At 32.2% G+C, this 14,765-nt stretch overlaps 1 protein-coding gene across 5 annotated transcripts in view; it reads left to right on the forward strand.

Moving 5' to 3' along the window:
- The window catches only part of DYNC2H1 (dynein cytoplasmic 2 heavy chain 1), a 355,588-nt gene that overhangs the window by 65,498 nt on the left and 275,325 nt on the right, over positions 1-14,765 (forward strand). For 4 of the 5 annotated variants that reach the window (XM_005579474.5, XM_005579475.5, XM_045371111.2 and 1 more), the window contains exons 40-47: positions 1,903-2,032; positions 5,290-5,445; positions 6,662-6,921; positions 7,792-8,038; positions 8,948-9,099; positions 10,135-10,279; positions 12,005-12,107; positions 12,587-12,754. In XM_005579474.5, the coding sequence (XP_005579531.3) occupies positions 1,903-2,032; positions 5,290-5,445; positions 6,662-6,921; positions 7,792-8,038; positions 8,948-9,099; positions 10,135-10,279; positions 12,005-12,107; positions 12,587-12,754 (1,361 nt within the window). The remainder of the gene's footprint in view (positions 1-1,902; positions 2,033-5,289; positions 5,446-6,661; positions 6,922-7,791; positions 8,039-8,947; positions 9,100-10,134; positions 10,280-12,004; positions 12,108-12,586; positions 12,755-14,765) is intronic. The other variant, XM_005579476.5, reaches the window with a different exon arrangement.

Raw genomic sequence — 14,765 nt, forward strand, 5'->3', positions numbered from 1 at the left:
AATTTTATTTTTGAAAATTAGTAATATCATAAGTAAGAAACTTTTATTTAACTTTTCCAATTGGTTATTTATCGTCCTGTATAGCATTTAATTTTTTTAGGACTATTTAAAGTCATTTTAGGTGTTGTATGACACATGAAAATGTAATAAAGTTGGTTCAAATCATGTTTTGAAATTATTTAGTTGCTTACTTCTTTGACAGTATTGTCGGAAACATTTACTTTAAATTAGCCAGAAACTTCAATTGATATTTTGAGGTATTATTAAACGATAATATAATTTTGGGTTTACAGCTTTCATAGCAGCATTGACACACAATTTATCGTATTTATTAGTTGTGTTCTTATAATCTTGTGAGAAAAACAGAATAAAGGTAAGTTTTTGGTTAAATTTTAAAGTACTTGTTAAATATTATATATATGGTATTAAACTATGCACCTTAGGAGAGAGAGAGCTGGAAACGAGTAAAACTAATGTTTATAGAGAGCTTACCTTTTTGGAAAATACTTGCACATAGAGGAGGGAAAATAAACCAACATTTATACAAGATGGAATATAAGTGAACTAAGCAGTAAGTAGAATACTATACATATTTAGCAGAAAAAAAGACCACATATTTCTGTAGAGGAGTTGAAAATCATTGGTGAATCAGGTATTGTGAAAGGCATAATGAATGTATATGATTTCATGTAAAATACAAATACATATTAACTTTTTTGTTGCTATGTGTTCAGCTTATATCTTAGTTTTAGGCTTCATTTATTCCTTTAACAGATATTTGTTGAGCACTTGCTATGTAATAGGCCAAATGTGGACCTTTTAATACTGAAATGAATGTTATTATTAATGATGCTGGGACTGCTGGTATGAAGCAGGGTTGTGTTGGATAAACCAAGACATATAGTCTCATAGACATTGAGATAATACCATTGGTAAGAAACTCTTTATTCTGAAGGAGCTTACTTTGGGCTAATCTAATGTTATTTAATTGTTATCCTCTTTGATGTTTCAGTTTTTTTTTTTCATGTTAGACTGGATAGAAAATGTGAGAGCAGAGATTCAAGGCATCAGTGTCATTTGTTAATTGCTATGAAACAATGGCAGAAGATACGAATAAATGACAAAAATCATGAGCTCTTGTCAATTCTATAATAATATAAATTATTTTTACTATAATTTTTTATAATTATGTAAGGTATAATTTTGAATAAGATGTGAATATTATTTCACCAATTGGATTTTGGTGAAATAATTGGATTTTGCCCAGATAATGATGTGCTTTGCTAAAGGATTTATAGTTTGCTTTAGGAAGATCTTTAAATTTTAATAGTGGCATGGGAATTTAGGTAGTTGGATTTTTGTAGGATGGAGAAAAAATATTTCTAAAGATGTGTATTACAGTTTAGATAGTGCGTTTTAAACTCTAATGTGCATTTGAATCATTGAGGGATCTTACTAAAATGAAGATTTTTGCTTTAGTATGTCTGGAGAGGGATTTGGGATTTTACATTTCTAACAAACAGACTACTCTGAGTGGGAATGGTTTAGACCACTTTAGGCTATGTAGAGCCTATGTAGAGTAGGTTGTGTAGATATATAATTCTTACTTAGTTTATATTTATAATAAAATAGATGAAATTTGTTTTATAGAAAATGACATATATGTATATATACCTATATGCATGTGTGTTTGTATATTTATATCTGTGTGTTATATGTGATATCTGTGTATATACACACAGATATAACTGTTATTCACACATACACATAGTAAAGTAAAGCCACCTGTTGTATGCTAGCAGACAAAATATACATGTAGAATAATGTTTATTGGAGCAGAAATTTATTTTAAGGTAAATTGATAATTTCTTCCTAATAATTTATTTGTCTAATTCGTTTCAGTGATGAAGAGACAGATCTTAATTCTCTGATAAAATCTTGGTTGAGGAATCAGCCTGCCGAATATAGAAATAGTCTTGAAAATTGGATTGGAGATTATTTTGAAAAGGCTTTACAATGGGTTTTAAAGCAGGTAAATTAACCATAATATTTCATAATTAATCGAGGTGAGAAGTATGATTAAGAGTGATCCTTATTTTAACTGCCTTGTGGTAGAACTCTGCTGGAATGTGGGGGTGAGGTGAGAGGTGGATTTTGTCACTGTTACTCCTCTATATCTCTTAGCATAACTATTGTATCTCTTAGCATAACCTTTTATTGTATTAGTCTTAAAACATTTTACTTCTTTCATAAAGCTTCACACTGCTTACCTAAAAATCTTGATTACTAGAATGTCTTTCTAATTTTTACTAGCAAAAACCATCTTGCTGCCACCTTTTTACTGATATGCCAATAAATACCTATATGTATGACATATGTATATATGATATATAGGTATTGATATACATATGTACACCTATATATACACACCTATATATACCAATAAATACCTATATGTGATATATATCCATGTATCCACATATATGCGATCTATATATCCATATATTCACATGTATGGATCTATAGATCCATATAGCCACATGTATGCGATCTATAGGTCCATATATCCACATGGATGCGATCTGTAGGTCCATATATCCACATGGATGCGATCTGTAGGTCCATATATCCCATATATCCCATATATCATGTGATATATGTATATATCACATGCACATGATATATGTATATATTACATGTATGTGGTATATGTATATATCGCATGTATATGGTATATGTATACATCATGTATGATATATATAAGGTTAAAAACAATATGAAGTTAACACTAAAGTAGAAAAGGGATGGTGAATTATTTGCAATTTATATTTAAAGAAAACATTGAACATCTAACATATGCGAAGCATAATACAAGAGAGACTTTGAGAGGTGAAGATTAACAAGATAATTCCTTTCCTTGAGAAGGGTTTATCTAATGGAGGAAAATGACATGCAAACAGATAATCACAATTCAGCAGGATGAAAACAATATTGCTGTCATTTAGAAGAGGTTTAAAAGGAGATCACATTTGATTTTGAATTTGAAATGTGAAAAAAGTTTAGCATGCAAAGAAGACCATGGAAGGTGTTCAGATATTCTACATGTTTATGCCATTGCTTTTATGAAAAATGAAAACATATACAAAATAGAGGGTATAAATAGCAGTGAGTTTTTTGAAAGTATCTGATTGTGAATCTGAACTTGATTTAGAGGTCAATACTTTGGGATTGAACAAGATATAGAGAAATGATGGTTTGTTTTGGTTTTCTCAACCTTTTTCTTTCCTAACTTTGTAAGAATGAAAATGGAGGAATAGAGATTTGTGAGGAAGTGATGCAAGTGAGGTAGATTTTCCTGGAGGCCTAGGAAAGGGAACACTCCCATTAGCTGCTAGTCTGACTGAGCTGTCTCCTCCTTTGTGCTTCTGTAGCAACATACAGCATCTACCAACTGTATTATAATTGTCTGCTTACATTAAACTTTAAGCACCTTGAAGGCAAGGACCAAGCTTATCACACTCTTCATTGTGTCCCCAGAACCAAGTATGATGTTAAGAGATAGCAAATGAGTGATAGTATTGTGCTTAATTATATACCTGATGCCTGCATCGTGACACTTTTTCATTAGATATGTTATTTCATTGGTATAAAACATTCAGAGCCTAACAAAGCTTTCCAACGCAGACACTTTGAGGTAATCTGTTCATAGATGTGTGAATGTTAGAATAGGAGTATCATATTGGATGGAATGTATTTATGTATATATAGGGGTTTGTGACTGTAGAAATGACAACACAATAAGATTATTAAATAATAGAGTGAATACCAAAGATTCGGTTAGAAAAAAAAAATGGCTTATGTTTTGAAGTCATATCGCTGTTTGTTTGTTTGTTTTATTTAAAGTGTTAAGGGTTCTTTTCTTTTTATCCTGTATTTTGTTCACCATGCACAGGTTCTGAGGTATACTACAATGAATTCTCTAGTCAAATGCTGAAATTGTATTTATAACTAGAACTTTGCTTTCTTCCTTTTTCTCTTCTTCAGCCTATGGGGTAAATCTTTGCTTTCTTTTATGAATTCAGCAAATAAGAAAATATAGAAGAAAATATGTACGTTTCCTTTATCTCACCTTTAAAATCTGGAACTCTTAGCATGAGTCTATCTAGATTTCTTTGTTTCTTCTCCCTTCTTCCTGCTCTTCCTGCTCTTCCTCCCATTTCTTCTTTCTCCCCAAAATATTTATTTTTTAAGCAGAGGGATCCTTTTAAAATATAAACTGGGTCATTTTACTCTATTATAAAAAACATATTAAAGACAAGGCAAATAAGGTTTTTACTCCTTACCATGTCTGATAAATTCTGCATTCTGGCCCTTGCCTATTTCTCTGACTTAAACACTGTTTCTTTGCTTACTTAGGCATAACTTCTTTTAGTTCCTTAACTGTGATGTTTTTCTTTGCATGTGCTATATTCTCTGCAAAAGCTTAGCCTTCAGTCTTAGCTTAAATGTCACCTGTTTTTAAAGAAGCTGTGAGCCATCAATCTGAGTTACTGTTTCTGACAATATTCTGTACTGCTGCCCTGTAGCTCTTACCACAATTTGTTAACCATTTCCTGTACTATGCTTGAGCTCCATGAACACAGGGACTCTGTTTATTCCAGCTTTTAACAAAACAAAACAAAAACAAACCTAGCACCACATACAGATCCTAATGCATGATTGGTTCTCAGTAAATATTTATGGAAAAACTGAGAGCCATTTTTTTCTTTAACTCTTTAACACTTATCAGGTGCCCCAGAGGGGCCTACAGATCAAACCATCTACACAGCACTTAAGTCCAGAAGTTCTATTTAAAAATTCTCTCAGAGAAAGCTCCATATGGTTTTTCATTTATGTCTGCTTTTTCTAACCTTTCTTTTCTAGTGCCATCAATCTAGCTCTTGCCTCTTGTTTTCTTTTTATCAGCAAGAGGAAATGAACATCTATTCTTTTTGGAACAATGCTCACTAACTTACCTTTTTAAAAAAATATTCTTCAGGTTTAGGAAGTAAATAAACCATGTATCTATTTGAGGACTGTAGCACTGATAGCTAGAAATACACAATTGTACTTTCAATTTTCAAAGTGTATACAAAAATTAAATGAAATCCAAACTTTCTACAGTTTGAATAGTGGAGTGAGTTTAAAAATGGTTATTGAAAAGATGTGTGAACATCAGTCTGTATGGTTCTGTGTTTACTGGTTAATCTTCGCCTTTTGTCTGTCTGTATCATGGATTTTAATCAACAGAACGACTATGTGGTAGAAACAAGTTTGGTTGGGACTGTGATGAATGGTTTGTCACATCTACATGGTTGCAGAGATCATGACGAATTTATTATTAATCTCATAAGGGGACTTGGTGGAAATCTGAATATGAAATCACGTTTGGAATTTACCAAAGAGGTAATGCATATTTATAGCCTGTATTTAGTCAAAACTTTAACTTTTCATTAACTCTTACCTGCCAAAATACAATAATTTGTAACTATAAGATATGGAACATTTAAAATTTGAAATTATGTATTCAATTGAGTAATAATGTATTTATATGTGTGTATATATATATTCTTCTTTGAGTTATTTTATGATGTTTGATGATATTCTTAACATTTTATAAAATAATGTTTAATAAGTTAAAAGTTTGGACCATATATTTAAGTTAGACATTTTTGAACCTACTTGTCTATATTAATACTTATTTCATTCATTTAAAATGTTAGAATAGTTTAGTTTTTGTCATCCTTTTAACCAGAGCAGTTTTAGGAATTAGAAATACTAGGACGAATTAATTATTAATAAATATATTCTTTAATATATGTTAAAGTTGTATTACAGCCTAGTTGTTTATAAAGCTGAATTCTAAATAATAAGGGATTTTTTTTCCTTTTGGCCTCTACTGAGATTACTGGATATTTACTCCTTTGGGTTGGCTCTAACATTATTTTTCAGTCTTTTTTCTCATTTTGCTGCTTCTTTGTTGGTGTCACCTACTGCTTTCTCTATTCCGTTTCCCTTTCTGTGACTGTCCTGTTGCCTCTGTTGCCAGATGCTTTTCATTGTTACCACTCAGTGCCATACTATATGCTGCTTTTAAGCACATACTCTCTTGTCAAAGTTCAGAATAAATGTATTGAAGAGTAACATTAAGGGCTAACTCTGCTTTATATCTGCGTAGATAACAGTTTTCAGTATTAAAAAGAAGAATAGCAGGTGGAGAGCCGTGGTAGTGACACTGTAATGGACAGTACTAGAATATGGTAGAAATGAAGGGCTTTAGGATTTCTGCATTCTGTAATTTGTGATTTAATGTTAATAAGAACTCCATTAAAATGGAGTATATTTATACCTTAGTGTATAAATAAATATCCAGTAAGTCATTATCTCCTATATATACTTTAATTTACTTGCACAAATGATCATTTAGATAAAAAAAATTTGAGATAAAATGTTACATTAATGATAAAATGGGTATAGTGTATATAAACTTTTCTTGGAACTAAGATGATTTACTTTTGGGATATTTACTTGGAATATATCCCAAGAATATCTTGGAATATATCCCAAGAATGTCACACACTCTGGAGTATGTGAAAACTTATCACAATTTTTTCCTCTTAAGGTTTTTCACTGGGCACGAGAATCTCCTCCAGACTTTCACAAACCAATGGATACCTACTATGACTCTACCAGAGGTCGGTTAGCAACATATGCGCTTAAGAAGCCAGAAAACTTGACTGCTGATGATTTCAGTAATGGCTTAACTCTTCCAGTCATTCAGACCCCTGACATGCAACGAAGTCTAGATTATTTCAAACCATGGTTAAGTTCTAATACTAAACAGCCCTTCATTCTAGTAGGACCAGAAGGATGTGGCAAAGGGTAAGAAAAATATTGGCAAACGTATATGTTGTGGATTTACTCCTGCCACCCCTAATTGATTTAATGGCTTTTGTTATGTTTCTTTTGGTTAAAGTAGCATTTACATTTTCATGGAAGATTCATTTTCCTTTCATTACTTGTAAAAATAAGAACTATGGGGAATAGCGTGTCCTTTTCTTTGCCAGATTATGTGATTTCTACTGGAAAGACAGCAATCTGAGAAGATACTCTTAAAAATAATCCATCCATATAATACAGCAAAAAAAAAAAAAAAAGAAAAAAAAAGAAAAAGAATACCTTAGCTATACTCACATACCATTTGCTTTAGTTATAAAATTTTAAATTTGTAGTTAGATTTCTATGTAAAAGTAGCTTTTAATTCAGTGGAATTCAGCCTAGTTTTAGTGCATATGGAGCATAGTCTCCTGAAATAAAGGAAACATGGTTTATTATTTTCATATTTCTAGTGGGGGAGTAGTAATTTCAAAAATTGTATAAAATCATAGTAATTTTTTTTAAACTCATAGAACTTAAAATCTTTCCTTCAACTGTGGGGAAACAGGGTTGGTATATTTAATATATACTTTATCAAACTAGATTAATTGTGAGAACTTTGATTTTTTTTTGGCTGAAAACAGTCCTCACAATGCCTTAAAACATGAATTTATGTTATTTAGACTAGAAAATAGTCTGAAAGTTAGAAAGTTACTTTGATAGTTATGGAAGCCATATCTATATTTACCATTTTCCCTATCATTATACACATTTTAGAAACTGAAATATTTATGAGACAGACATTTCTTATTAAGTATAAAATGTACTTTGTTGATTGCATTTTTATCAAAGTCAGATGTCATGCATTTTTCGTAGGATGCTGCTCAGGTATGCATTTTCACAACTCCGATCCACTCAAATTGCTACAGTTCATTGTAGCGCACAAACCACTTCTCGACATCTCCTGCAGAAACTGAGCCAGACTTGTATGGTAATCAGTACTAATACTGGTCGTGTATACAGACCAAAAGACTGTGAAAGACTTGTTCTGTACTTAAAAGATATCAACCTACCCAAACTTGATAAATGGGGGACCAGTACTTTGGTAGCTTTCCTACAGCAGGTAAGTCATATCGCTTGAAGTGTTTTAATCTAATTGGAAACAATTTAATTTTATTCACTTTTCTTAGAAAATATGCATTCTTCGTTTGGGGCCAGTTTTATCTAGCATTTGTCATGGAAATTAAACTCCTGAAATATTTCAGTCTTGTTCCAGTTCTTCTATGATTTTCCTTTCTTTAGAAGTTATATTACGTCAAGATGATATATGACAGGGAGAATAGAAACAACCTTCACTCTACATCTATTACTTGTCTTTTATTCCTAAAACAAGGAGGAAAACAAAAGCTGGACCTGGTAGTGGAGTTGGAGAAATTTTTGCTTCATGGTTTAAAGTATGCATTCTTCTGACAGCGGTTAGACTTGGTCATGTTTTTTTTCTGGCTGCTTTAACCCATTATTCTCCATTTTTGCCTGTGTAAGGATTTGAGATCACATATCCTGAATCAGTGTGGAATATATTTTTCTTTATGTTATTTACATCACATTGGAAACTTTAAATTCTTAGAGTTTATTATGATATAGGTCCAAATTTAGGCTTATTATGTAACTGCAGAATATGATAAAATATTTACAGAAAAAAACCACATTTTCTCTCATATTTTTCCTGATACTTTCATTTTCTAGGCTAATTGCTACTCGATTTATAATATCAATGGATTTTAGTGTTTATTAGAGAGAAAAGCATTTTAAACACTAGGATAATTTAGCTAACATTCATAGAACACAGAGATTTGAACAGTATTTTTTTTCAGTGATATAATAATTTCAGATACCTTTTAATCTTAAATTCTTGAGTTAGGTAGATAATGATTGCATTTAGAAACAATTGAAACTTTAGGCAAAAATATCCTTTATCACGATTAGGAAATCTTAGGCATAAAATGTTTAAAGTATATTTATTTTCAAATAGGTATTGACATATCAAGGATTTTATGATGAAAATTTGGAATGGGTTGGTCTAGAAAATATTCAAATTGTGGCTTCTATGTCAGCTGGAGGAAGACTGGGAAGACATAAACTTACTACCAGATTTACTTCCATTGTTCGTCTTTGTTCTATAGAGTATGTATCTTTGTGTTTCAAATTTTTTTTACTTGGGAAGATATCATATAGTTGAATTTTATTAAAAGTATTATAGTAATACTTTAAAATTTAGAATATAAAAATGGTCAAAGTTAAGCTCTGATATCTTTTCCTCCCCTTCTCAAAATATAGGCAATAATTTCAGATGATACAAACTTTAATCAAAGTATCTTATTTATGAGACATATAACAGGAAATAAAACAAGACTGTTTTGTGTAGCCTGTGTTCCAAAATGTCAGTCTCAGGAATCTGAATGGTGGATTTTAGATTTAAATATTTTATGCAGTTCATAAAACAAAAATACTATCAAATTTATGAAGATAACAAAAGGAGAATTTGAATCTGAACAAGGGAGAATTAGGTCATTTTAATGGCTGGTGGCATCACTGCTAATCATCTCCATGGTCCGTAATTGTTGCAGAGACAATGGCAGTATCTCCTCTGTTTATATTTAATATACATTATATTATATTACAAATATTTGAATATGACAAAACCTTATGTGTATACTTTCGTGCTAATTGTACTCCATCAATTAACTTTTTTTTCCTAGAAATGTTCCTGCTGCCAGTTAAACCATACTGAAATATATTTTGGTTTGGTAGAAAGGGGTTGATTTTATTTGTTGTATTAGTTTTACTTTTATGGTTCTGAGGTGGATTAATGCCCTGTGTACAGGCCTTGTGTAATTCAAAAATGCTTTTCAAAGGAAAAATTTCCTTTTGGTCTTTTCTAAAGATCAGTGTTTTGTAAACAATTATGTTTTAACATAATTTCTTGGGTGTTCTCTAACACCTTCTGGTAGTTGACAATGGATATTTCAGGATATAATTTGGTTGAAATGAGAATGGATGGGAGCAATGAGCCTAGTCTTAGCCCCTGGGTAAGCTTTGGAGATATGTAGGTCTCAGAGCAGCACAGTTTGAAAATCACTGCTGTAACTTAACATTGAAATATTAATTTGAAATATTGATTTATTTCAGCTTTCTTCTTATATGCCCCCTTTTTTTTAGTTACCCAGAAAGAGAGCAGTTACAAACGATTTATGGAGCATATTTGGAACCAGTTCTACATAAAAATCTGAAGAATCATTCTATTTGGGGTTCTTCATCAAAAATTAATCTTTTAGCAGGATCTATGGTACAAGTGTATGAACAGGTAGATATGCATGTAAATTGTAGCTTTCATGTCTATTAGTATCATTCCTAAAGGTCTACTTTTAATTCTGACCTCTGTGTCGATACCCAGGCTTTACTTTCCTGTTTATTAGACTTTTCTAGTAGAGAGTAACTCTATGAAGACAGGTGCTGTGTGTGTCTTATTCGCTGTTGTATCCATGGCACAATTTCTAATAGGCACCCAATGTTTGTTGAATGAATGAATTTGTGGTGGATGGTTATTCTGCTGTCAGCTCAAATTTAGCATATTTAGAATTGAGTTTATCTGCTTTCCCAAAACAGATCTTCTTCCTGACTTCTATCAGTTTGTGTCTTCCAGGCTTCAAACCGGCCAGTAGTAGTCTTTGATGTTTCTTTTTTTCTTCCTGACTGGGAGGAAATGTCTAAAGTATTCTCCCTAGATAAAATGGGGAAGATAGTTGAAAGTAGGCATTGAGGATGCACAAAACATTTGTTGAGCACCTTTTCTTGCCAGTGGTAGTCCTAGGGATGTAAAGATGACTTAGTTTCTTTTTACTGAAAGTTCACAGTCCAATGAGGGACTGAGTCATATAAATAAACGATTAATACAGTGTAATAAAGGTAGCAGTAATGGTATGTCTAACTTACAGAGATAGCACAGAGGAGGAGTAAATAACTTTGTTGTATGCGGTAGTTGTTAAGGAGGAGGTAAAGTTTGATCTGAGTTTTGAAAAGTTAATAGAAATTCACCAAGTAGCTGGAGGTGAAAGAATGTCTTCTTAGATAAAGGGAATAGCATGTACAAGTTATGGACATGCTTATGGAAGATGCTTTTTATAATATTGGAGTAGAAGTGGGGATAGATAAGTTTGAAAGCAAGAAATTCCTTTTTTTAAAAAAAATAAAGATGTTAGGTAATCAAGATCAGAATAAGAGTAATGGCTCTGTCCATAGAGAGGAAGGGACAGGCTTTTTACTGGTTGGTTGTATATTGAAGAGAGATACTTTGATTTGTTCAGTGACTTCTTGAACATAAATTGTTTTAATGGTTCCCAGCATTAAAAAAATGGGTCTTACCTAGACCTGCGAGTACTTTGGAATTGCTACCATCATATTTAAAGGTTAGATTTGTTTTTATTGAATTCTCATGTTCAGCAGGGCTTTTTAGTCTTTTTTTTTTTTTTTATGGCCATCTGTTGAAGCCTATGAACCCTGCTTAGAATATGTGTGTGTGTGTGTGTGTGTGTATATATATATATATATAGTTGTTTTTTTTTTTTTTTTCTTGAGACGAAGTCTCGCTTTGTTGCCCAGGTTGGAGTGCAGTGGCACGATCTCAGCTCACTGCAACCTCCACCTCCTTGGTTCAAGTGATTCTTCTGCCTTAGCCACCCGAGTAGCTGCGACTACAAGCGTGTGCCACCACACCTGGCCAATTTTTGTATTTTTAGTAGAGATGGGCTTTCACCATCTTGGCCAGGCTGGTCTTGAATTCCTGACCTCATGATCTGCCCGCCTCAGCCTCTGAAAGTGCTGGGATTACAGGCATGAGCCCCTGCGCCTGGCCAGAATAATGTTTTTAAGTGTATAAAATATAAAGATAATGAAGTCAATTATATTGAAATCCAGTTCCATCTACAGGTAGAAATTAGTATTCCTCTGAGTCTAAGGAGACTGACAAATTTATAACATGATTATATATTTAAGACAGTAGAAAGATTGTTTACTGTATTTTCTTTTTCAGGTGCGAGCCAAATTTACAGTTGATGATTATAGTCACTATTTCTTTACTCCTTGCATTCTTACCCAATGGGTTCTTGGCTTATTTAGATATGATTTAGAAGGAGGTGAGTTTTGCTGGTGTTTATCTGTGTGTGTGTGTGTGTGTGTGTGCATGCACATTTATTCTGTAGATTGTATTTGTAATAGATAAATGAGTATTATATCACAAATTATATTATTAAATAGAAATATTATTATTAAAATTATTATATTTCTTCTTCCAAACTATATATGATTGTCATTATTAAAACTTCCTTTTGGGAAAAATGAAATCATTATATTTGAGGCAAAGTGTATTTAGTATGCTTTCTGGAATTGTTTTTATTGAACAACTAGAGATGATAGTATTTAATGTTACCTTTAAGTAATCACAAACATGTACCGAGTAATTAACAAAATGAATTTTAACTTTTTTTCCTTTATTCCATTTATCTGATGCCAAAATTACGGTATGTAGATGCCTGCTATTTCTTTCTAATATTATGTTAAACAGATTATTTAAAAATCATTATATTACAATTAAATAAAATTTTGCCTTTTCTAGGATCCTCAAACCATCCACTAGATTATGTGTTAGAAATTGTAGCATATGAAGCGCGGCGCTTATTTCGTGACAAAATTGTTGGTGCAAAGGAACTTCATTTATTTGACATCATTTTAACATCAGTGTTTCAAGGAGATTGGGGCTCAGACGTATTAGACAATATGTCAGGTAATGTAATAGAGCTTATGCAAATATATAACTGTTACAAGGATTTCAGAAATATTTTTCTTACCCATAGCATGATTTTATAGGTCTAAACAAATAAACATTTTGAATAATTTTAATATTATTTTTTCCATAAGGTACTCTTCAGTCTTTTTTGCTGGATTTCAGTAATCATGTTTTAAACAAAATATAATGGCAGTAATTTTTTTCTTAGAAAAAAGGAGTTCAGGCCATACTGTTTTACGTTGGCAATGCAAGATTATTTTAATAAAAGTTTTTTTTTTTTTTTGAAAAACAGTTACATGTATATAAAACCTGAAGATCATTGGGAAAATTCATATTTGATTGTAATGACCTTTTGCCTAAGAGCAATGGCCATTCTTATTCCTGTCACTACCTATAATGCCATTAGCGTAGAACTTACATATGCTTGTTACTATCTTCATCTATTGTTATTGTAAAGAAAGCATAATACCATTCAGTCAAAGCTGCTGTGTTGCATTTGCAATGATTACTGTTTAATAACCACTTTGCATTTTGAAAACTACTGTGGGAGTAATGTATGTAATATGCAAGTCATCCTTGTGAAGAGGGTCTTTTGTTAAAAGAAGATTACAATATGGAAATATTTCCTAATAAAACTGTTGTCAGGCCACAAAATGTGCTTAGTTTTTCAGAGGATAAAGCTAGGCTTCAAAAATATTTTATATAATAAATATATTTTATACAATTACTTTTAATGGCAAAACCACAGTTACTTCTGCACCAACGTATACATTTGGTATATTGTACATTTCTAGATTTGATATTGGTCTGAGATCCATGAGTACCTATCCTAAAGGGAACTTTGAAGGTGGGAAAGATGTTTAAATTGACAGAAGGAATTTTTCTAGGTGCTCCTGAGTTTTTGAATCAGGAAATGGGTTCAAGAGAAACTTCAAGAAGGATGAAATGCTGAGAGAAGTCTGATCATATTAATAGTTCAGAATTTGCTTGACTTAGAGTGATGGTTTATGTCATTACGAGCTGTAGCTTGCATGGCTTAGTGTGGAGAGGCTTAGGTTCTTAAATGGTGCCATCTTTCTCTGTCTGAAAATTGAGTCAGTAGTGTCTCTTTTTGCAAAGAGAGTGGCAAATCCTTTGGGCATAAGATAGTATTGGCACCTAATTCGGTGTCTGAATCCTCTGAAAAGATTAGTATCTTTCAGAGTCTCCTATGTAAGACTCAATAAATAAAATATGTCTTTTTTTTTTTGGTATTTTTCTCTTCAGTGAAGGGTTTTCTTTTTTCTTCTTTTTGAGACAGAGTTTCATTCTTGTTGCCCAGTCTGGAGTGCAATAGCCCGATCTCAGCCCACTGCACCCTCCGCCTCCCAGGTTCAAGTGATTTTCCTGCCTCAGCCTCCTGAGTAGCTGGTATTACAGGCATGTGCCACCATTCCCAACTAATTTTGTGTATTTTTTAGTAGAGATGGGGCTTCTCCATGTTGGTCAGGCTGGTCTCGAACTCCCAACCTCAGGTGATATGCCCACCTTGGTCTCCCAAAGTACTGGGATTACAGGTGTAAGCCACCACACCAGTCGGGTTTTCTTTTTAAAAAATACAGGTTTGACATATGTTAGATCTAGTCATATAGGATTTTCACATATTGAAAGATTAGCTTATTAAGAAAAATTTAATCTTGGAGGCGTAAAAATAAACTAGCTACATTCTTATCCTTAAGAAGATTGTAATCTAATGACAGAAACAGATATAAAAATCTTTGCTTACAATGATAACTATTGCTAGTGTGATTAGATACCACAAATGTTTGTGGAAGTAGATGGTTAAAATGATAATTACAGTGGAGTATAGAACGTTTTATAATTAATATAACTTTCCTGAATATGTTTGAGATAAATGCTGGATAGTAGGGTTCTAGAAGAGGTGGAGAATAATTCTGCTTTGAGGAAGTTACTTGGAACCGTTTTTTAAGGCTGGTCAATTGAAGCAGTGGGAGTAAAATTTTTTAAA

The sequence above is a fragment of the Macaca fascicularis genome, chromosome 14 (genome assembly GCF_037993035.2).
Source record: "Macaca fascicularis isolate 582-1 chromosome 14, T2T-MFA8v1.1".
NCBI classification, from domain to species: domain Eukaryota; kingdom Metazoa; phylum Chordata; class Mammalia; order Primates; family Cercopithecidae; genus Macaca; species Macaca fascicularis.